The following is a 23760-nucleotide window of genomic DNA, read 5'->3' as shown; positions in this document are numbered from 1 at the left end:
GGGAGAGGATGGGGTGAGAGGAGGGGGTGGGAGGAGAAGAGGAGGAGGAGGAGGATAGGATGGGGGGGGGGAGAGGAGGGGGAGGGGGGGGGAGGGGGGAGAGGAGGGGGGAGGGAGGTGTGGGGGGGGAGAGGAGGGGGGGGGTGAGAGGAGGAGAGGGGGAGGGGGAGAGGATGGGGGAGGGGGGAGAGAGGAGGGGGGGGGAGGGGGAGCGTGAGAGGAGGGGGGGGGGGGGGAGCGTGAGAGGAGGGGGGGAGGAGGAGGGGGAGGAGGGGGGTGGGGGTGGGGAGGGAGGGGGGGGGGTGAGGGGGGGGAAGAGGAGGGGGGGGGGGGGGGAGGGGGGGGAGGGGGGGGGGGGAGGGGGGGGGAGGGGGGGGGGGAGGGGGGAGGGGGAGAGGAGGAGGGGGGGTGGGAGAGGAGGGGTGGAGGAGGGGGAGGGAGGTGTGTGGGATGGGGAGAGGAGGGGGAGGGGGGAAGAGGAGTGGGGAGGGAGAGAGAGGAGGGGGAGGGTGAGAGGAGGGGGGGGGGGGGATGGGGAGGGAAGGGGGGGGGGGAGGGGGGAAGAGGAGTGGGGATGGGGAGAGGAGGGGGGAGAGAGGAGGGGGGTGAAGGGGTGAGAGGAGGGTGGAGGGAGAAGAGTGGGGAGGGGGAGAGGAGGGTGGAGGGAGAGAGTGGGGAGAGGGGGAGAGGAGGGTGGAGGGAGAAGAGTGGGGAGGGGGAGAGGAGGGGGGGAGGGGGAAGAGGAGGGAAAAGGGGAGCGGGGTACAACGACTGCAGAACCAGAAGTGACAGCAAAGGGGCTGGGGAAAGGAGAGGGTGAAGGGAGTGTAGGGTCACTGAGGAATGGAGTGAGACAGGTAGAGTGAGAGCGTGAATAAGGATGAAATAAAGAGGGATAATAACATAACATATAACCATATAACAATTACAGCACGGAAACAGGCCATCTCGACCCTTCTAGTCCGTGCCGAACACATAATCTCCCCTAGTCCCATCTACCTGCGCTCAAACCATAACCCTCCATTCCTTTCCCGTCCATATAACTATCCAATTTATTTTTAAATAATAAAATCGAACCTGCCTCCACCACCCTCACTGGAAGCTCATTCCACACAGCCACCACTCTCTGAGTAAAGAAGTTCCCCCTCATGTTACCCCTAAACTTCTGTCCCTTAATTCTCAAGTCATGTCCCCTTGTTTGAATCTTCCCTACTCTCAGTGGGAAAAGCTTTTCCACGTCAACTCTGTCTATCCCTCTCATCATTTAAAAAATGTCTATCAAGTCCCCCCTTAACCTTCTGCGCTCCAAAGAATAAAGCCCTAACTTGTTCAACCTTTCTCTGTAACTTAGTTGTTGAAACCCAGGCAACATTCTAGTAAATCTCCTCTGTACTCTCTCTATTTTGTTGACATCCTTCCTATAATTAGGCGACCAAAATTGTACACCATATTCCAGAATTGGCCTCACCAATGCCTTGTACAATTTTAACATTACATCCCAACTCTATACTCAATGCTCTGATTTATAAAGGCCAGCACACCAAAAGCTTTCTTTACCACCCTATCTACATGAGATTCCACTTTCAGGGAACTGTGCACAGTTATTCCCAGATCCCTCTGTTCACCTGCATTCTTCAATTCCCTACCATTTACCATTTACGTCCTATTTTGATTTGTCCTGCACCTCACAGATGTAGCACCTCACACCTATCAGCATTAAACTCCATCTGCCATCTTTCAACCCACTATTCCAACTGGCATAAATCTCTCTGTAGACTTTGAAACTCTACTTCATTATCCACAACCCCACCTATCTTAGTATCATCTGCATACTTACTAATCCAATTTACCACACCATCATCCAGATCATTGATGTACATGACAAACACCAGTGGACCCAACACAGATCCCTGTGGCACCCCACTAGTCACTGGCCTCCAACCTGACAAACAACCATCCACCATTACTCTCTGGCATCTCCCATTCAGCCACTGTTGAATCCATCTTGTTACTCCACCATTAATACCCAACAATTGAACCTTCTTAACCAACCTTCCGTGAGGAACCTTGTCAAAGGCCTTACTGAAGTCCATATATACAACATCCACTGCTTTACCCTCATCAATTTCCCGAGTAACCTCTTCAAAAAATTCAAGAAGATTAGTCAAACATGACCTTCCCGGCACAAATCCATGTTGACTGTTCCTAATCAGACCCTGTTTATCCAGTTGCTTATATATATTATCTCTAAGTATCCTTTCCATTAATTTGCCCACCACTGACGTCAAACTAACAGGTCTATAATTGCTAGGTTTACTCTTAGACCCCTTTTTAAACAATGGAACAACATGCGCAGTACGCCAATCCTCAGGCACTATTCCCGTTTCTAATGACATTTGAAATATTTCTGTCATAGCCCCTGTTATTTCTACACTAACTTCCCTCAATGTCCAAGGGAATATCCTGTCCGGACCTGGAGACTTATCCACTTTTATATTTTTCAAAAGTGTCAGTACTTCCTCTTCATTGAATCTCATAGTTTCCATAGCTACTCTACTTGTTTCCTTTACCTCACATAATTCAATATCCTTCTCCTTGGTGAATACCGAAGAAAATAAATTGTTCAATATCTCCCCCATCTCTTTTGGCTCTGCAGATAGCTGTCCACTCTGACTCTCTAATGGACCAATTTTATCCCTCGTTATCCTTTTGCTATTAATATAGTTGTAGAAACCCTTTGGATTTACTTTCACCTTACTTGCCAAAGCAACCTCATATCTTCTTTTAGCTTTTCTAATTTCTTTCTTAAGATTCTTTTTACATTCTTTATACTCCTCAAGCACCTCATTTACTCCATGCTGCCTATAATTATTGTAGATCTCTCTCTTTTTCCGAACCGTGTCCAATTTCCCTTGAAAACCATGGCTCTTTCCAATTTTTACTATTTCCTTTCAACCGAACAGGGACATAAAGTTTCTGTACTCTTAAAATTTCACCTTTAAATGTCCTCCATTTCTCTTCCACATCTTTCCCATAAAACAAACTGTCCCAATTTACTCCTTTTAAATCCTTTCGCATCTCCTCAAAGTTAGCCTTTCTCCAATCAAAAATCTCAACCCTAGGTCCAGTTCTGACCCTCTCCATAATTATATTGAAACTAATGGTATTGTGATCACTGGTCCCGAACTGTTCCCCAACGCATACCTCTGCCACCTGACCCGTCTCATTTCCTAACAGGAGGTCCAGCACCGCCCCTTCTCTAGTAGGTACTTCTATGTATTGCTGCAAAAAACTATCCTGCACACATTTTACAAACTCCAACCCATCCAGCCCATTTACAGAATGTGTTTCCCAGTCTATGTGTGGAAAGTTGAAATCTCCCACAATCACTACCTTGTGCTTACTACTAATATCTGCAATCTCCTTACATATTTGCTCTTCCAATTCTCGCTCCCCATTTGGCAGGCTATAATACAACCCTATAAGTGTTGCTACCCCTTTCCCATTTCTCAGTTCCACCCAACTAGCCTCCCTAGACGAGCACTCTAATCTATCCTGCCAAAGCACTGCTGTAATATCTTCCCTGATAAGCAATGCAACACCTCCACCTCTTGCCCCTCCAATTCTATCACACCTGAAGCAACGAAATCCTGGAATATTTAGTTTCCATTCACAGCCCTCCTGCAACCATGTTTCACTGATCGCCACAACATCATACTTCCAGGTGTCAATCCAGGCTCTAAGTTCATCCACCTTTCTTACAATGCTCCTAGCATTAAAATATACACATTTAAGAAACCCACCCTCTCTTATTCTCTGTTTATTGTCTTTTTCTTCTCTCTCCCCTACATTTTGGGTCAGAGTGCTACCATTCTCTGCCTCCTGCCTCACACACTGACTGCTAGCTTTCCCAATTTGAGTCCCTCCCCCCAACCATACTAGTTTAAAGTCTCCCCAGTAGCCTTTGCAAATCTCCCCGACAGGATATTGGTCCCCCTCGAGTTCAAGTGCAACCCGTCCTTTCTGTACAGGTCGCACCTTCCCCAAAAGAGGTCCCAATGATCCAGAAACTTGAATCCATACCCACTGCACCAGTCCCTTAGTCCTTCATAATCAGAAGAGCGAGCAGGAGAGAGGGCGCTGACACGGAGAAAAGGCCTGGAGTCTCCTGCTCCTGCGAACAGCTGTGTCGGGAAAGCAGCCGACATAATCGACGACTTGTCCCACCCCGGTCATTCCTTCTTCTCCCCGCTTCCATCGGGTAGAAGGTACAGAAGCTTGAAAGCGCACACCACCAGACTCGGGAACAGCTTCTTCCCCTCTGTTATCAGGATTCTGAACGGTCCTTCCATCAGCTAGGGTACTGTCCGATTCACCTCTACCCCATTGCGGACATTGGACTTTGTCTGGATGCGTTACAATGCTGAGAACTATATCCTGCACTCTGTATCTTCCCCTTTGCTCTACCTGTTTCATAGGGTCATGGAGCCATAGGGACATATAGTGTGGACACAGGCCCCTCAGCTCAACTGACCCACGCCGACCAACATGCCACACCTGCACTCGTCCCACCTGCCTGCGTTTGGCTCATATCCCTCTAAACCTGTCTTATCCACGTACCTGTCCAAATATGGCATTGTCTGATATGACTGGATAGTTTATTGTCACGTATATCGAGGTTCTGTGAAAAGCTTTTGTTGCGTGCTAACCAGTCAGCAGAAAGACAATTTGTCTTTCGGAGGATTTGTCCTGGTCCCTCAACACCTCCAAACTGATCAAAAAGGCACAGCAGCGCCTTTACTTCCTGAGGAGGCTCAAGAAAGCCCACCTGTCCCCCCAGATCCTGACCAACTTTTACCGCTGTACCATAGAGAGTATCCTGACCACCTGCTTCACGGTATGGTATAGCAGCTGCACTGCTGCGGACAGGAAGGCACTAAAACGGGTGGTGAAAACCGCTCAGTACATCATCGGTGCCCCGCTCCCTGCCATGGATGCCCTCCACCGAAAACGGTGTCTGAGACGGGCTGGGAAGATCATCAAAGACCCCTCACACCCCAACCATGGACTGTTTGCCCTCCTCCCATCAGGGAGGCGGTACAGGAGCCTCAGGTCATGTACTAGTAGGATGAGGAACAGCTTCTACAACAATACAATCACACTGCTGAACTCAGAGTCCCGACGATAGATTTCTCTGGTCCCTCCGTCCCCATTGTTTAATTATTCTGTATTTCCTGATTATTCTGTATCTTCTCTCTTTCTATTTTTTTTGTTTTTCTTTATGTACAACTACTACGGACTGACGCAAAACTGCATTTCGTTGTACTGATACTTGTATTTGTGTGATGACATTAAAGTTGAATTGAATTGAATCCATGATTACAATCGAGCCGTCTACAGTGTACAGATACATGATAAGGGAATAACGTTTACTGCAAGGTAAAGCCAGCAAAGTCCGATCAAGGATAGTCCGAGGGTCACCAATGAGGTAGATAGTAGTTCAGCACTGCTCTCTGGTTGTGGTAGGATGATTCAGTTGCCTGATAACAGCTGGGAAGAAACTGTCCCTGAATCTGGAGGTGTGCGTTGGTTTTCACACTTCTGTTGCTCTTGCCTGATGGGAGAGGGGAGAAGAGGGAATGACCAGGGTGCGACTGGTCCTTGATGATGCTGCTGTGAGGTATATATGGAGTCAACGGAAGGGGGTTTGGATAGCCAGCAAAACCTCAGCACGGGTGACAATAACGAAGCTCTCCCTGGACTTACTCTTGCGAGGCAAGACCTCGGACATCCTGCGCTCGAGTTTGTTCTTCAGCTGCAGGGTGTCGAGGAAAGGGTGGCCCTCCTCCCCGTCCATGTCCGTGTCCATGTCCGTGTCCGTGGCCGTCCAGTCCAGCAGCTTCAGACTGTATCCGTGCAGGTGTGTGGCCGCGGGCCAGTGGTGGAGAGGGCGGTCGGCTAGTAGCCAGCCGCCTGGCGAGGGTGCAGCACCAGGCCGCTGCTGCTGCCGCTGCCACCGCCGCCCTGCACGGAGCGGGCTTCACCCAGCGGCAGCTTCAGGCTGGACCGTAGAAAGGCTGAGGACAGAGGACAAGGTTGTTGTTCGTGCATTGTCCCCACCCCAGCCACCCTGCCTTTAAAGGACCAGCGCCTCACCTGCCAACTCCACTCCCAGTCCAAACACTTTTGGCAGGTCAGGCAGCCTCTGCAGATACAATAGACAATAGACAATAGACAATAGGTGCAGGAGTAGGCCATTCGGCCCTTCGAGCCAGCACCGCCATTCAATGTGATCATGGCTGATCATCCCCAATCAGTACCCGTTCCTGCCTTCTCCCCATATCCCCTGACTCCGCTATCTTCAAGAGCCCTATCTCTTGAAAGCATCCAGAGAACCGGCCTCCACCGCCCTCTGAGGCTGAGAATTCCACAGACACAAATCTCGGTGAGAAAAAGTGTTTCCATTCTAAATGGCTTACCCCTTATTCTTAAACTGTGGCCCCTGGTTCTGGACTCCCCCCAACATCGGGAACATGTTTCCTGCCTCTAGCGTGTCCAAACCCTTAACAATCCTATATGTTTCAATGAGATTCCCTCTCATCCTTCTAAACTCCAGAGTGTACAAGCCCAGCTGCTCCATTCTCTCAGCATATGACAGTCCCGCCATCCCGGGAATTAACCTGGTGAACCTACGCTGCACTCCCTGAATAGCAAGAATGTCCTTCCTCAAATTAGGGGACCAAAACTGCACACAATACTCCAGGTGTGGTCTCACTAGGGCTCTGTACAACTGCAGAAGGACCTATTTGCTCTTATATTCAATTCCTCTTGTTATAAAGGCCAACATGCCATTCGCTTTCTTCACTGCCTGCTGTACCTGCATGCTCACTTTCATAGACTGATGTACAAGGACCCCCAGATCCTGTTGTACTTCCCCTTTTCCCAACTTGACACCAGACAGTGGGGGGAAAAATGGTGTAGACCTGAAACGGTCCCCCTCTCCTCAAAAGCCACTGACCTGCCCGAGGCTCAGACCAACCTGAGACCCCAGAGATTGCAGATACTTGCATTGTTTTCTCTAGTGGCGCAGCAGTAGAGTTGCTGCCTCACCAGGCCCGGGTTCAATCCTGACTATGGGTGCTGTCTATACGGAGTTTGCACGTTCTCCCTGTGACCCGTGTGTGTTTTCTCCGAGATCTTCGGTTTCCTCCAACACTCCAAAGACGTGCAGGTTTGTAGGTTAATTGGCTTGCTGTAAATGTAAAATTGTCCCTAGTGTGTGTAGGATAGTGTTAATGCGCGGGGATCGCTGGTCGGCATGGACTTGGTGGGCCGAAGGGCCTGTTTTCGCACCCTATCTCTAAACTAAATTAAACAAAACAATTGTTGAAGAAGGGTTTCGACCCGAAACTTTGCCTATTTCCTTTGCTCCATAGATGTTGCCTCACCCGCTGAGTTTCTCCAGCACTTTTGTCTACCTTGTTCCTGTGCTGTACTGTTCTATGTTCTATATACCCACCACATTCTGTGCGGAAAAAGTTGCCCTCAAATTCCCATTAAACCTCTCCCCTCTCCAGATTCCTACCACACTCCAAAGACGTGCAGGTTTGTAGGTCAATTGGCTTCTGTAAATTGTCCCTAGTGTGTGTAGGACAGTGTTAGTGTGCGGGGGTCGCTGGTCGGTACGAACCCGGTGGGCTGAAGGGCCTGTTTCCGCGCTGTATCTCTAAAGTTGAAGGCTGAGGGAAGTGTATAATATTATGAGGGGCATAGATAGGGTCGACAGTCAGAGCCTTTTTCCCTGGCTGGAAATCTCAAAGACTGGAGGGTGACGCTATAAGATGAGATGGGCAAAGGTGAAAAGAGAGGTGCCAAGCAAGTTTACTCAGAGAGCGGTGGGTGCCTGGAACACGCTGCCATTTCTGATGAGCTGAACATTCTGCTTTAGCTTAGAGGTACAGCTTGGAAACAGGCCCTTCGGCCCAACGAGTCCGTGCCGAACATCAAATAGGTTCAGAAGATCTGTAAAACCTTGACAAATGAAATTCCTCATATGTTGCAAAACATACTTGGCTAATAAAATATGATTATGATTAGAGGGTGTCACAGAATCTTACATCATGCGGGCCAAAGGGCCTTTTCCATGCTGTATATCTCAACTAAACGAGCCAAGCTAAAACGTTCGTTTTTAGTTTTAGTTTCGAGATAGTGTGGAAACCGGCACTTTGGTCCACTAAACCCGTGCCGACCAGCGATCACCCCGTACACTAGTTTTATCCTAAACACACTAGGGACAATTCACAGAAGCCAATTCACCTGCATTACCTGTAGGAAGGAACTGAAGATGCTAGTTTACACAAAGGTAGACACAAAATGCTGGAGAAACTCAGCGGGCCAGGCAGCATCTCTGGACAGGAGGAATGGGTGACGTTTTGGATCAAGTCCCCTTCTTCACCACTACAAACCTGTACATCATTGGAATGTGGGAGGAATCCGGAGCACCCGGAGAAAACCCACGCAGTCACGGGGAGAACGTGCAAACTCCGTACGGACAGCACCCGTAGTCAGGATCAAACCCGGGTCTAAGTTACAGAGAAAGGTTAAACAAGTTAGGTCTTTATTCTTTGGAGCGCAGAAGGTTAAGGGGGGACTTGATAGAGGTCTTTAAAATGATGAGAGGGATAGACAGAGTTGACGTGGATAAGCTTTTCCCACTGAGAGTAGGGAAGATTCAAACAAGGGGACATGACTTGAGAATTAAGGGACAGAAGTTTAGGGGTAACATGAGGGGGAACTTCTTTACTCAGAGAGTGGTGGCTGTGTGGAATGAGCTTCCAGTGAAGGTGGTAGAGGCAGGTTCGTTTTTATCATTTAAAAATAAATTGGATAGTTATATGGACGAGAAAGGAATGGAGGGTTATGGTCTGAGCGCAGGTATATGGGACTAGGGGAGAATAAGTGTTCGGCACGGACTAGAAGGGTCGAGATGGCCTGTATCCGTGCTGTAAATTGTTATATCGTTATATGGTTATATGGTCTCTGGCGCTGAAAGGCAGCAACTCTACCGCTGTGCCAACGTGCCCTTCCTTGTCTTGCCTCTTTCCTCTCTTTTCCTGCTCTCTCTACCCCCCCCCCCCCCCCCACACCACAACCAGTCTGAGGAAAGGTCCCGACCCGAAACGTCACCTATCCATGTTCTCCACAGATGCTGCCTGGCCCGCTGAGTTACTCCAGCACTCTGTGAAACGTCACCTATCCATGTTCTCCACAGATGCTGCCTGACCCGCTGAGTTACTCCAGCACTCTGTGAAACGTCACCTATCCATATTCTCCACAGATGCTGCCTGACCCGCGGAGTTACTCCAGCACTCTGTGAAACGTCACCTATCCATGTTCTCCACAGATGCTGCCTGACCCGCTGAGTTACTCCAGCACTCTGTGAAACGTCACATATCCATGTTCTCCACAGATGCTGCCTGACCCGCTGAGTTACTCCAGCACTCTGTGTTTTCTCTTCTCCTTACCTTTCCCTCGGCTGAGCCAGCCTGCGTCCCGCAGGGGGAGGGCTGAGTCCACGCTGTTGCTACGGCTGGGCTGGAAGGTCACCTCGCTGCTCCGTAAGGCCCCGCACACCATCGTCAAAGGGGCCCGATACGTGCCTGAGGAGAAAGCTGCAGTGAATCGCAACCCCCGGACACTGTTCAAACAATATCTCGCAGAATGCTGATGAAAAGTCATTCACCTAAAATGTTCCATGTCGAAGGTCTACGGAGTGACACAGTGTGGAAACAGGCCCACAGCGGCCAACATGTCCCAGCTACACTAGTCCCACCTGTCCATGTTTGCCCCATATCCCTCCAAACCTGCCCTGACCCTAATGGCCCTGCCCACGATACGAGTTCATTCCAAGAGCTCTCCCGAGTTTAAAAAAAAACTTGTGCGAAGCACGGAGAATGTACGTAGCGGGTACGTCGGAGCTCGGGGACGTCTCTTAGCGGCTCGTAACGCTAACGGCAGGTACTCGGGAAACGCGGTAAGCTCGGGAAGACTCGTGAAGATTTTTCAACATGTTGAAAAATGTCCTCGAGAGCCCCGAGTACCAACGAGCGGCCATTACCGTAAATCTCCGAGTTCGAATCAGGGCAAACACGGGGAGAACTCTTGAATTAACTCGCACAGTGGGACATGGCCATTACTGTTTCTTAAACGTTGGGATAGTCCCAGCCGCAACTACCTCCTCTGGCAGCTTGTTCCGTACACCCACCACCCTCTGTGTGAAAAAATTACCCCTCAGATTCCTATTAAATCTTTTCCCCTTCACCTTGAACCTATGTCCTGCCGTTCTTGAATCCCCCTATTTTGACCCGATCTATTCCTCTTATGATTTTATACATTGACCTTCTGTACTGACTGATCTATACTGACCTCCTATAATGCTCACACTGACCTTTCTGTCCTGGGCCTCCTCCATTGCCAGAGTGAGGCCACACATGAACTGGAGGAACAGCACCTCATATTCCACTAGGGCAGCTTACACCCCAACGGTATGAACAGTACATTTTTTATAATCCCCTAACCTTTCCCCTATCCCTTCTTCCCCCATATCCCCTCCACCTTTTTAGTTTAGTCGTGAGATATAGCGCGGAAACAGGCCCTTCGGCCGACCAGTGATCCCCGCACATTAACACTATCCTGCACCCTCTAGGGACAATTTTTACATTTACACCAAGCCAATGAACCTACAAACCTGTACGTCTTTGGAATGTTGGAAGAAACCTAAGATCTCGAAGAAAACCCACGCAGGTCACGGGGAGAACGTACAAACTCCGTACAGACAGCACCCGCAGTCGGGATTGAACCTGGGTCTCTGGCGCTGCAAGCACTGTAAGGCAGCAACTCTACCGCTGCACCACCGTGACCGCCCATACTGTACCTGATCCATGAGCCTACACATAAGCCTCTTAAACGCATCTGCCTCCACCACCACCTCCGGCAGTGGGTGTCCCAGGCACTGTGTAAAATCCTGTCCCGCACATCTCCATGAAACTTACTCCTCTCATTTTGTGGTCTGAAGAAGAGTCTCGGCCCGAAACGTCGCCTATTTCCTTCGCTCCATAGATGCTGCCTCACCCGCTGAGTTTCTCCAGCACTTTTGTCTACCCTCTCATTTTAAAGCTATGCGTTCCAGCAATGGATATTTCCACCCTGGGAAAAAGGTTCTCAATGTCCACCCTATCTATGCCTCTCATCATTTAAAAACATTTTAATCTTAGATTTTATGTGCACAGTCGATGGCTGTCCTGTGTCTGGTACAGCTGCTGCCTCACAGTGCCAGAGACCTGGGTTCGATCCTAAAGGGCCTGTCCCACTGTACGAGCTAATATGAGTTTCCCCCGATTCGAGCTCCCGAATTACGGTAATGGCCGCTTGTAGGTACTCGGGGCTCTCGTGGACATTTTTCAACATGTTGAAAAATCTTCACGAGTCTTCACGAGCTTACCGCGTTTCCCGAATACCTGCCGTTAGTGTTTCGAGCCGCTAAGAGAAGTCCCGAGCTCCGACGTACCCGCTACGTTCATTCTCCGTGCTTACCACGAGTTTGATTTTTTTTTTAAACTCGGGAGAGCTCTTGAATTAGCTCGTACAATGGAACAGCCCCTTAACTACGGGCAGTGTTTGTACGTTCTCCCCGTGACCTGCGTGGGTTTTTCTCCGGTTAGAGCAGGTTTGTAGGTTAAGTGCAAATTGTCTCCAGTGTGCCCCTAGTTTGCTCCGGTTTCCTCCCACATTCCATAGACGTGCGGGCTTGTTAGTTAGTTGTCCCTGATGCGCAGGATAGAACTAGTGGACGGCTGATCGCTGGTCAGCGCGGACTTGGTGGGGTGAAGGGCCTGTTCCCACGCTGTATCTCCGAAACGGAAACGCTTACCTTCTGCAACATTTCCGCTCATAACCGAGAGGTTCTCGGTGCCACTTTCCCCGGGGATCCCGTGAGTATTCGTCCCGACTTCCCACTGTTTTGAGCTCAGGCTGGTCTTGAAAGTGCCATCGGGCTGGTGACATGAGAGGAGAGGGATTACAACAAGACATTCCTCATCCAGCATATCAAGTGGACCAGCCCACCCACCACAAAGCTACGGAGACACAAGCAACTGGGGTTATAGGGTCACAGAGTGATACAGTGTGGAAACAGGCCGTTCACCCCAACTTGCCCACACCCGCCAACAATGTCCATTCTACACTAGTCCCACCTGCCTGGGTTTGGCCCATATCCCTCCAAACCTGTCCAATCCATGTAACAGTCTAACTGTACCTTAAATGTTGCCTCAACTACCTCCTCTGGCAGCTTGTTCCATGCACCCACCACCCTGTGTGTGGAAAAAGTTACCCCTCAGGTTCCTATTAAATCTTTCCACCCTCACCTTAAACCTATGTCCTCTGGTCATCGATTCCCCTGCTCTGGGCAAGTGCGTCTTTCTGATCTATTCCTCTCATGATTTTGTACACACCTCTGTAAGATCACACCTCATCCTCCTGCGCTCCAACGAATTGAGTCCCAGCCTACTCAACCTCTCCCTACAGCTCAGACCCACGAGTCCTGGCAACATCTTCATAAAGATAGACACAAAATGCTGGAGTAACTCAGCGGGACAGGCAGCATCTCTGGAGGGAAGGAATGGGTGACGTTTCGGGTCGAGACCCTTCTTCGGGCCTGGTAAAGTTGGTTGCTGAAATCTCAAGCTAAACGGAGCGCTGGAGTATCTCAGCCGGTCAAGCAGGTGCTGCCAACAGAATGGACAGACAACGTTTGGGGTCGGGACCTTGCTTCATCTAGCAACGATGCATTCACTGCGGTTTCCACCCTGAGCCAAACAATATCCAAGGTGTGAGATCAGACACACGATACTGGAAAAACTCTGCGGGTCAGGCAGCGTCTCTGGAGAAAGCTAATAGGTAACGTTTCGGATCGGGACCCTTCTTCAGTCTAGAAACGTCACCAATTATTTTTCTCCAGAGATGCTGCCTGATTCGCTGAGTTACTCCAGCACTTTGTGTCAATCTTCGGTATAAACCAGCACCTGCAGTTCCTTCCTAGACAGGGAGATGAGATCATTATTTCCGATTCCTTTAACTGGTCAAAGCTCCAGTGTGATTAGAAACATAGCAAAATAGGTGCAGGAGTTGGCCATTCGGCCCTTCGAGCCAGCACTGTCATTCAATATGGTCATGGCTGATCATCTAAAATCAGTACCCCGTTCCTGCCTTCTCCCCCATATCCCTTGATTCTGTTAGCCCTAGATGCTAAATCTAACTCTCTCTTGCAAACACCCAGTGGATTGGCCTCCACTGCCTTCTGTGGCAGAGATTCCACAGATTCACGACTCTCTGGGTGAAGAGGTTTTTCCTCATCTCGGTCAATGGCTTACTCCTTATTCTTAAACGATCACCCCTGGTTCTGGACTCCCTCAACATGGGGAACATTTTTCCTGCATCTAGCCCGTCCAATCCCTGAAGAATTTTATATGTCTCCATTAGAATCCCTCTCATCCTTCTAAGATTCCAGTGAATACAAGCCCAGTGGACCCATCTTTACATTGGCCCAAATCAGCACCAAAGGACACTTGTACCCTGCACAAGAACCAGCTCCCACTCTTGTTGATGGCTTCATACACAACTGAAACAGGCCCTTCGGCCCACCACGTGCCTGCCCACCATTTTGTTCATCAGCACAGGGCAGCATGGTGGTGCAGCGGTAGAGTTGCTGCCTCACAGCGCCAGGTTCAAGATTCAATAATGTTTTATAGTCATATGGGGATAGAACATTGAAATTCTTACTTGCTGCAGCACAACACAATATGAAACCATAATAAATAATATAACAAAACTCAGAAAACCGCCCCCACCAAGTGCAATAAAAATAATAATAGTCTACTGTAGTTCATAGCTTATGAGGTTGTAGTGTTTAATAGCCTGATGGCTGTGGGGAAGCAGCTGTTCCTGAACCTGGACGTTGCAGCCTTCAGGCTCCTGTACCTTCTTCCCGATGCAGGGGAGAGATGAGTGTGTGGCCAGGATGGTGTGGGTCTTTGATGATGTTGGCAGCCTTTTTGAGGCAGCGACTACGATAGATCCTTACGATGGTGGGGAGGTCAGAGCCGGTGATGGACTGGACAGTGGTCACAAATTATTTGCAGTCTTTTCCGCTCCTGGACGCTCAAGTTGCCGAACCAAGCCACGATGCAACCGGTCAGCGTGCTCTCTACTGTGCACCTGCAGAAGTTCGAGAGAGTCCTCTTTGACATCCCGACTCTCTGTAATCTTCTCAGGAAGCAGAGGCGCTGACCAGGAAAGGCGCTGGGACCAGGAAAGGTCTTCGGAAATATGCACGCCCAGGATCCTGACAATGGATACTGTCTGTATGGAGTTTGCACGGCCTCCTCTTGACAGCGTGGGGTTTCTTCCGGATTCTCCGGTTTACTCCCACATCCCAAAGACATCCGGGTTTGTAGGTTAGTTGGTTTCTGTAAATTGTCCCATATGTGTAGGTTAGAACTAGTATGGTGATCAATGGTCGATGCAGAACTGGTGGGCTGAAGGGCCTGGTTCTATGCTGCATCTCTAAAGACGAAACTATTGTCATTTAAACATATAACCATATAACAATTACAGCACGGAAACAGGCCATCTCGGCCCTACAAGTCCGTGCCGACACAACTTTTTTTCCCTTAGTCCCACCTGCCTGCACTCATACCATAACCCTCCATTCCCTTCTCGTCCATATACCTATCCAATTTATTTTTAAATGATACCAACCGAACCTGCCTCCACCACTTCCACTGGAAGCTCATTCCACACCGCTACCACTCTCTGAGTAAAGAAGTTTCCCCTCATGTTACCCCTAAACTTCTGTCCCTTAATCTTCCCTATTCTCAAAGGGAAAAGCTTGTCCACATCAACTCTGTCTATCCCTCTCATCATTTTAAAGACCTCTATCAAGTCCCCCCTTAACCTTCTGCGCTCCAGAGAATAAAGACCTAACTTATTCAACCTTTCTCTGTAACTTAGTTGTTGAAACCCAGGCAACATTCTAGTAAATCTCCTCTGTACTCTCTCTATTTTGTTGACATCCTTCCTATAATTGGGCGACCAAAATTGTACACTATACTCCAGATTTGGTCTCACCAGTGCCTTGTACAATTTTAACATTACATCCCAGCTTCTATACTCAATGCTCTGATTTATAAAGGCTAGCATACCAAAAGCTTTCTTTACCACCCTGTCTATATGAGATTCCACCTTCAAGGAACTATGCACGGTTATTCCCAGATCCCTCTGTTCAACTGTATTCTTCAATTCCCTACCATTTACCATGTACGTCCTATTTTGATTTGTCCTGCCAAGGTGTAGCACCTCACATTTATCAGCATTTGGCTGCATCGGGTGCATATCCTTCGATGTCTTGCCTATCAAAATGTCTGCACGTCTCTGGGATGTGGGAAGCAACCAGAGCACAGTCTAAATGACGAAGATAGACACAAAATGCTGGAGTAACTCAGCGGGGCAGGCAGCATCTCTGGAGAGAAGGAACGGGTGACGTTTCGGGTCGAGACCCTTCTTCAGTCTTGACCTGAAACATCACCCATTCCTTCCCTCCAGAGATGCTGCCTGTCCCACTGAGTTACTCCAGCATTTTGTGTCTAACTTCGGTTTAAACCAGCATCTGCAGCTCCTTCCTACACAGTCTAAGTGACTCTTAAACAATCTGTCTCCACCACCTCCTCTGGCAGCAAGTTCCAAATGCCAACCACTCTCTGTGCAAAACAACCGACCCCTCAGATCCGCTATAAAACTCCTTCCTCCCACCTCAAACTGAGGCACAAGCAACTGAATGAGCTGGAATCTCGAGTAAAGCACATGGGCGCCAGGTAGGCACAGCGGTAGAGTTGCTGCCTCAGCGCCAGAGACCAGGGTCCCATCCTGACTGCGGCCGCTGTCTGTACCAAGTTTGTGTACGTTCTCCCTGTGATCGCGTGGGTTTGCTCCAGGTGCTCCGGTTTCCTCCCACATTCCAAGGATTCAGATTCAGATTCAGATTCAAACTTTATTGTCATTGTGCAGTGTACAGTACAGAGACAACGAAATGCAGTTAGCATCTCCCTGGAAGAACGAACATAGAATAATGGAACAGCAAAATATATATATATATATATATATATATATATGTGTACATACATTAGCAATGGTGCGTTTTTTCTGGGGGAAGGAGTGTCCGGGGTGGGGTGACTGGCAGTCATCGAGGTGCAGAGTTAAGTTGTATAACAGTCGCAGGGAAGAAGCTGTTCCTGGACCTGCTGGTCCGGCAACGGAGAGACCTGTAGCGCCTCCCGGATGGTAGGAGGGCAAACAGTCCATGGTTGGGGTGAGAGCAGTCCTTGGCGATGTTGAGCGCCCTTTGCAGACAGCGCTTGCTTTGGACAGACTCAATGGAGGGGAGCGAGGAACCGGTGATGCGTTGGGCAATTTTCCCCACCCTCTGCAGTGCCTTCCGGTCGGAGACAGAGCAGTTGCCATACCATACTGTGATGCAGTTGATAAGGATGCTCTCGATGGTGCAGCGGTAGAAGTTCACCAGGATCTGAGGAGACAGATGGACCTTCTTCAGTCTCCTCAGGAAGAAGAGACGCTGATGAGCCTTCTTGATCAGAGTAGAGGTATTGTGGGTCCAAGAGATGTGCAGGTTTGTTGGTTAATCAACTTCTGGAAACTGTTGAGTCGTGTTGGGTAGAGGTGACGTGCGGTGCGATCGCTGGTCGGCCGGCACGGGCCTGTTTCCACGCTGCATCTCTACACTAAACTTAAACTAAATATAAAGCGCTGGAGTAACTCGGGAGGGGATGGACAGGCAACATTTCAGGTCGGTCTGAAGAAGGGTCTCAACCCAAAAACATCGTCTGTGCATTTAGACTGGACAAGGGTCCAAACCCTGTCTATACCCTCCACAGATGCTGCCTGACCTGCTGAGTTATTTTAACTTAAATTGCCTGACCTTTGAAGATACAAAGATCCCAGGTATCACAAATATTTATGCATCATTCAATATTAATGCAATATTTAATCCTACAGGCATCATTATTGGAGGCAAATTATTTGTCTTCCATCTTGCGACTGGCTTTAGGATCTCTACAGGAGGTTTGCTGTCCTCCATAGCGCTGCTAAGATAGACAGTTTGAAGGCAGAATGTCTTGTACCCAGGATAGGGGAATTATGAACCAGCGGTTTACAGTGGGAAGGGTAAGATTTAGTACGAACCTGAGAGACACATTTTCACTCAGAGAACGGTGGATGTGTGGAACTGACTGAGAGTCAGTCTGAAGAAGGGTCTCGACCCGAAACGCCACCCATTCCTTCTCTCCAGAGATGCTGCCTGAGTTATTCCAGCTTTTTGTGTGTATGTATCCTCATTATGCCAGAGGAGGGAGGTGAGGCAGGTGTGTAAGGGCAGGATGGGAAAGATTCAGAGGGATATGGGTCAACTGCAGACAGACACGTTGGGCCGAACGAATGGCTGTGTGACACAATGGCCATTACCTGCGGTCATTGAGGTGTGGACTCGTGTTGTAATGCAACACGCGGCCAGCAGAGGGGGAAAGGCACCAGTCATTGGGCTCGACAGGACTCCAATACTTGGTCAGAAACAAAGAACTAATGTTGAACACCTCCGCCCAGTCCACCTAAACCTACCTGATCTCCAGGTTGCTAAACACTCCCATCCCCACACTGACCTTTCTGGCCTGGGCCTCCCCCACTGTCAGTTGTACAGGGCCCTAGTGAGACCACACCTGGAGTACTGTGTGCGGTTTTGGTCCCCTAATTTGAGGAAGGACATTCTTGCTATTGAGGGAGTGCAGCGTAGGTTTACAAGGTTAATTCCCGGGATGACGGGCCTGTCATATGCTGAGAGAATGGAGCAGCTGGGCTTGTACACTCTGGAGTTTAGAAGGACGAGAGGGCATCTCATTGAAACATATAAGATTATTAACAGTCAACAAAATAGAGAGAGTACAGAGGAGATTTACTAGAATGTTGCCTGGGTTTCAACAACTAAGTTACAGAGAAGGGTTGAACAAGTTAGGGCTTTATTCTTTGGAGCGCAGAAGGTTAAGGGGGGACTTGATAGAGGTTTTTAAAATGATGAGAGGGATAGACAGAGTTGACGTGGACAAGCTTTTCCCACTGAGAGTAGAGAAGATTCAAACAAGGGGACATGACTTGAGAATTAAGGGACTGAAGTTTAGGGGTAACATGTGGGGGAACTTCTTTACTCAGAGAGTGGTGGCTGTGTGGAATGAACTTCCAGTGAAGGTGGTGGAGGCAGGTTCGTTTTTATCATTTAAAAATAAATTGGATAGTTATATGGACGGGAAGGGAATGGAAGGTTATGGTCTGAGCGCAGGTATATGGGACTAGGGGAGAATATGTGTTCGGCACGGACTAGAAGGGTCGAGATGGCCTGTTTCCGTGTTGTAAATTGTTATATGGTTATATGGTATTAAGGGTTTGGACACACTAGAGGCAAGAAACATGTTCCTAATGTTGGGGGAGTCCAGAACCAGGGGCCACAATTTAAGAATAAGGAGTAAGCCATTTAGAATGGAGACGAGGAAACACTTTTTCTCACGGAGAGTGGTGAGTCTGTGGAATTCTCTACCTCAGAGGGCAGTGGAGGCATGTTCTCTGGATGCTTTCAAGAGAGAGCTAGGTAGAGCTCTTAAAAATAGCGGAGTCAGGGGATATGGGGAGAAGGCAGGAATTGCCACAAAGTATTGATTGGGGATGATCATCCATGATCATATTGAATGGCGGTGCTGGCTCGAAGGACCGAATGGCCAACTCCTGCACTTATTGTCTATTGTCAGAGTGAGGCCCAGCGCATATTAAAGGAACAGCACCTCATAGTTCATTTGGGCAGCTTACACCACCCCAACCGTATGAACATTGACTTCTCTAACATCAAGTAACCCTTGCTTTTCCTCTCTCTCCATCCCTCCCTCTTCCCAGTTTTCCGACCAGTCTGACTGTCCCCTGATTCCATTTTATCTCTGTATACTTTGTTGTCACCTTCCCCAAGGTAACAGTGACCTATACATTTTCCTTGAGCTTCATCCCCTTTTCACACCTTACACTCCCTTATCTCTGTGTCTTCCTCTCCCCTGACTCTCAGGCTGAAGAAGGGTCTCGACCCGAAACGTCACCGGTTCCTTCTGTCCCGAGATGCTGCCTGTCCCGCTGAGTTACTCCAGCATTTTGTGTCTATATTCGGTGTAAACCAGCATCTGCAGTTCCTTCCTACACCTAACCAATGTAGACTGTTCCATTTCACGCTGTCTGGAGGGCAGAACATGTTCAAAACAACAACCAACTTTGGAGTCATCTGGGCAAATAAGTTTGGACAATGCCGTGATACAGCTGCTGCCTTACAGCGCCATATATCTGAGTTTGATTCTGCCCTCTGGTGCTGTCTGCGTGGAGTTTGCATGTTCTCCTAGTGACTGCGTGGGTTCCCTCCAGGCCAGGGAACCTTTTCATGTTGGAATGCCGCAGTAAGATAGCTGTAATCTAATAAGGTCGCATCCACAAAACTTCAATTAGATATACTTCACGACATTTATCTTGAAGGTTGTTGAAGAAATCTATTCCTTATGTTCTACCCGTAAGAGTGCCCAAAGCGGGTAACTCTTCGTGGCAATAAAAGGATCCTCATGACTTACTAATGTTTGAATTATGGCCGTCAGCCCTGGAGGATTATTTTGTTGAATCTTCTTTTACTCGTTGGTATTTTAAATACGTTCATTTTAAGATTAAAATAAAAATAATAAAAGACGAACAAAAACATATTAATAAAAATAAAAGGATTTGTTCTACAAAATTTGGATTCATTCAAAAGGCCGCACTTTATGGCCTAGAAGGCCGCATGTGGCCTTAAGGTAGGTATGTTACAAAACCTACCTGAATCGTCATTGGGAATCTGCCCTCAGCAATGTCCGCGATTTTGGCGCTGTTTGGAGGGGGCGGGTTTAAAACGCGATTTTTACTAGGCTGTACTAATCGCAGATGTTCAGCCTAGTAAATCATTAACGAAAAATCGCTGCAAGACCCGGTCGCAAAAGGTATTATTAGTTTTATAGGCCTCGATAATATAGTTATAATAGTTTTAAAATTACTCTCTGATTCCGCAACCTCTCGCAGCCCCAGGGTTTTATAAAGCAAACAATTAAAGGTATGTACCTTATTTTTACTTTAAATGGGGCATATATATAACCCTGTAATTAAAGTTATCTATAGCGAGTAGTTCATTTTGGGCTTTTTATATCCCGCAGTATTTTTCTCGGCATTTGAGGGCACTAATCCAGCGCAATGTCAACGTTCTAAACCAGCGCGTTCACATGAACCCACTAGAAAGCCGATTTAAATGGGCATTTATTTACAGCAATTGAACACTAAATTCCTTCCATTTGGCCTATAAATTAATGTAAATTAGATATAAAAATCATGTTATATTGTGAATTATTTGTGAATAATCTTTGGACACTTAGGCTATTTAAAAATGTTAATCTTTCCTTAAGAAATGGGCTTTTGACTATCCAAGATCACAGCTTTTTTGTAATGTCCATTGAAAATCAATAGGGAACAAGCTGCTAATTTCCGAGTATGAAAATGGCCATAACTTTTTTAATACTTGAGATATGAAAGTGAATTTGGTGTCAAATTAAACTTATTGTTATGCTTTATCTGATGGGATAAATTGCAGACTTGATTTTTATCTCAAAATTTTTATCTCAAAATTTTGTAACATTGCTACTTAAGGCCGCAGGTTCCCCACCCCTGTTCCAGGCTATCCGGTTTACTCCCACATCCCAAATACATGGAGGGTTGTAGGCTTAATTGACCCTCTGTAAACTGTTCCTCGTGTGTAGGGATTGGATGTGAAAGTGGGAGAACGTAGATCCAGTGTGATGGGTTGATGTATAGTTGGCACGAACCTGGTGGGCTGAAGGGCCTGATACTGTATTGGTGATCACTGGTCAGTGCAGATTCAGTGGGCCAAAGGGCCCTGTTTCCATGCTGTGTCTCTAAACTAACACTAAACCCCTGCCTTCACAGGCCGATTACACTGCTGCAAGTAAGAATTTTATTGTTCCATTGCTAGTACTTATGTCAATTAAACACTCGTTACTCAGTGCTGAGACCCCAGCTATTTACAATATATATTAATGATCTGGATGAGGGAATTGAAGGCAATATCTCCAGGTTTGCGGATGACACTAAGCTGGGGGGCAGTGTTAGCTGTGAGGAGGATGCTAGGAGACTGCAAGGTGACTTGGATAGGCTGGGTGAGTGGGCAAATGTTTGGCAGATGCAGTATAATGTGGATAAATGTGAGGTTATCCATTTTGGTGGCATAAACGGGAAAGTAGACTATTATCTAAATGGTAGCCGATTAGGAAAAGGGGGAGATGCAGCGAGACCTGGGTGTCATGGTACACCAGTCATTGAAAGTAGGCATGCAGGTGCAGCAGGCAGTGAAGAAAGTGAATGGTATGTTAGCTTTCATAGCAAAAGGATTTGAGTATAGGAGCAGGGAGGTTCTACTGCAGTTGTACAGGGTCTTGGTGAGACCACACCTGGAGTATTGCGTACAGTTTTCGTCTCCAAATCTGAGGAAGGACATTATTGCCATAGAGGGAGTGCAGAGACGGTTCACGAGACTGATTCCTGGGATGTCAGGACTGTCTTATGAAGAAAGACTGCATAGACTTGGTTTATACTCTCTAGAATTTAGGAGATTGAGAGGGGATCTTACAGAAGCTTACAAAATTCTTAAGGGGTTGGACAGGCTAGATGCAGGAAGATTGTTCCCGATGTTGGGGAAGTCCAGGACAAGGGGTCACAGGTTAAGGATAAGGGGGAAATCCTTTAAAACCGAGATGAGAAGAACTTTTTTCACACAGAGTGGTGAATCTCTGGAACTCTCTGCCAGAGGGTAGTCGAGGCCAGTTCATTGGCTATATTTAAGAGGGAGTTAGATGTGGCCCTTGTGGCTAAGGGGATCAGGGGGTATGGAGAGAAGGCAGGTACGGGATACTGAGTTGGATGATCAGCCATGATCATATTGAATGGCGGTGCAGGCTCGAAGGGCCGAATGGCCTACTCCTGCACCTAATTTCTATGTTTCTATGTTTCTACTCTTGAATGGTGAATGTTGATGAATATCCTCTTGGATTCTACGGGCGGACAGTAAGTAGAGAGCACATTGACTGGTTACATTGCCATCTGGTTCGGTAACTCGAATGCCCAGGAACAAAGAAGTGTTGACCACTGCCCGGTCCATCACCGGCTCTGACCTCCCCACCATCGAAGGGATCTTTAGGAGTTGCTGCCTCAGAAAAAGCATCGTCAGAGACCCACACCACCCTGACCACACACTCATCTCACCACTGCCATCGGGAAGAAGGTAACAGGAGCCTGAAAACTGTAATGTCCAGGTTCAGGAACAGCTTCTTCCCTACAGCCATCAGGCTATTAAACACCGCAAACACCAACTAAACTGTCTTGGTTGCAACTAGGGATTTCGGGCATCTGTTTTCTTTTTGCACTAATATTGGTTTTTTTTGCAAATGATTGAACTGTTTTTTGCATGTTTTATCACAGCAACGGGGTACTGATAGAAACTTGGAAAATAGGTGCAGGAGTAGGCCATTCGGCCCTTCGAGCCTGCACCGCCATTCAATATGATCATGGCTGATCATCCAGCTCAGTATCCTGTACCTGCCTTCTCTCCATACCCCCTGATCCCTTTAGCCACAAGGGCCACATCTAACTCTTAAATATAGTCAATGAACTGGCCTCAACTACCTTCTGTGGCAGAGAATTCCACAGATTCACCACACTCTGTGTAAAAAATGATTTTCTCATCTTGGTCCTAAAAGACTTCCCCCTTATCTTTAAACTGTGACCCCTTGTTCTGGACTTCCCCAACATCGGGAATAATCTTCCTGCATCTAGCCTGTCCAACCCCTTAAGAATTTTGTACGTTTCTACAAGATCCCCCCTCAATTTTCTAAATTCTAGCGAGTACAAGTCGAGTCTCTCCAGTCTTTCGTCATATGAAAGTCCTGACATCCCAGGAATCAGTCTGGTGAACCTTCTCTGCACTCCCTCTATGGCAATAATGTCCTTCCTCAGATTTGGAGACCAAAACTGTACGCAATACTCCAGGTGTGGTCCCACCAAGACCCTGTACAACTGCAGTAGAACCTCCCTGCTCCTATACTCAAATACCTTTGCTATGAATGCTAACATACCATTCGCTTTCTTCACTGCCTGCTGCACCTGCATGCCTACTTTTAATGACTGGTGCACCATGACACCCAGGTCTTGTTGCATCTCCCCTTTTCCTAATTGGCCACCATTTAGATAATAGTGGATGATCAGCCATGATCACATTGAATGGTGGTGCTGGCTCGAAGGGCCAAATGGCCTACTACTTGTCTAATGTCTATTGTCTATTGAGTTTGGTGTTTACAGACCAGTTATGCTGCTGCAAGCAAGAATGTAATTGCTGGTACATCTGACAATCAAACACATTTGACTCTTGAATGGTGTTGGTTAACGTCACTAGATGCCTGCGGTTCCATTTGTATTTTAACCCAGGATAGCTAAAGATTCATTTGACTACACTTTATGTGCAAGTAACGGATA

General features: G+C 47.9%; 1 protein-coding gene across 2 annotated transcripts in view; it reads right to left on the bottom strand.

Moving 5' to 3' along the window:
• Positions 1-23760, bottom strand: part of LOC129697612 (TOG array regulator of axonemal microtubules protein 2-like) — a 105715-nt gene that overhangs the window by 48722 nt on the left and 33233 nt on the right. For both annotated transcript variants that reach the window (XM_055636315.1, XM_055636314.1), the window contains exons 2-4: positions 11930-12053; positions 9525-9659; positions 5767-6077 (exon numbers count right to left, since the gene is read on the bottom strand). In XM_055636315.1, the coding sequence (XP_055492290.1) occupies positions 5767-5869 (103 nt within the window). In that variant the 5' untranslated portion in view covers positions 5870-6077; positions 9525-9659; positions 11930-12053. The remainder of the gene's footprint in view (positions 1-5766; positions 6078-9524; positions 9660-11929; positions 12054-23760) is intronic.

This window comes from Leucoraja erinacea, chromosome 5 (genome assembly GCF_028641065.1).
Source record: "Leucoraja erinacea ecotype New England chromosome 5, Leri_hhj_1, whole genome shotgun sequence".
Lineage (NCBI taxonomy): Eukaryota > Metazoa > Chordata > Chondrichthyes > Rajiformes > Rajidae > Leucoraja > Leucoraja erinaceus.
This window is presented reverse-complemented; position numbering and strand designations above follow the sequence as displayed.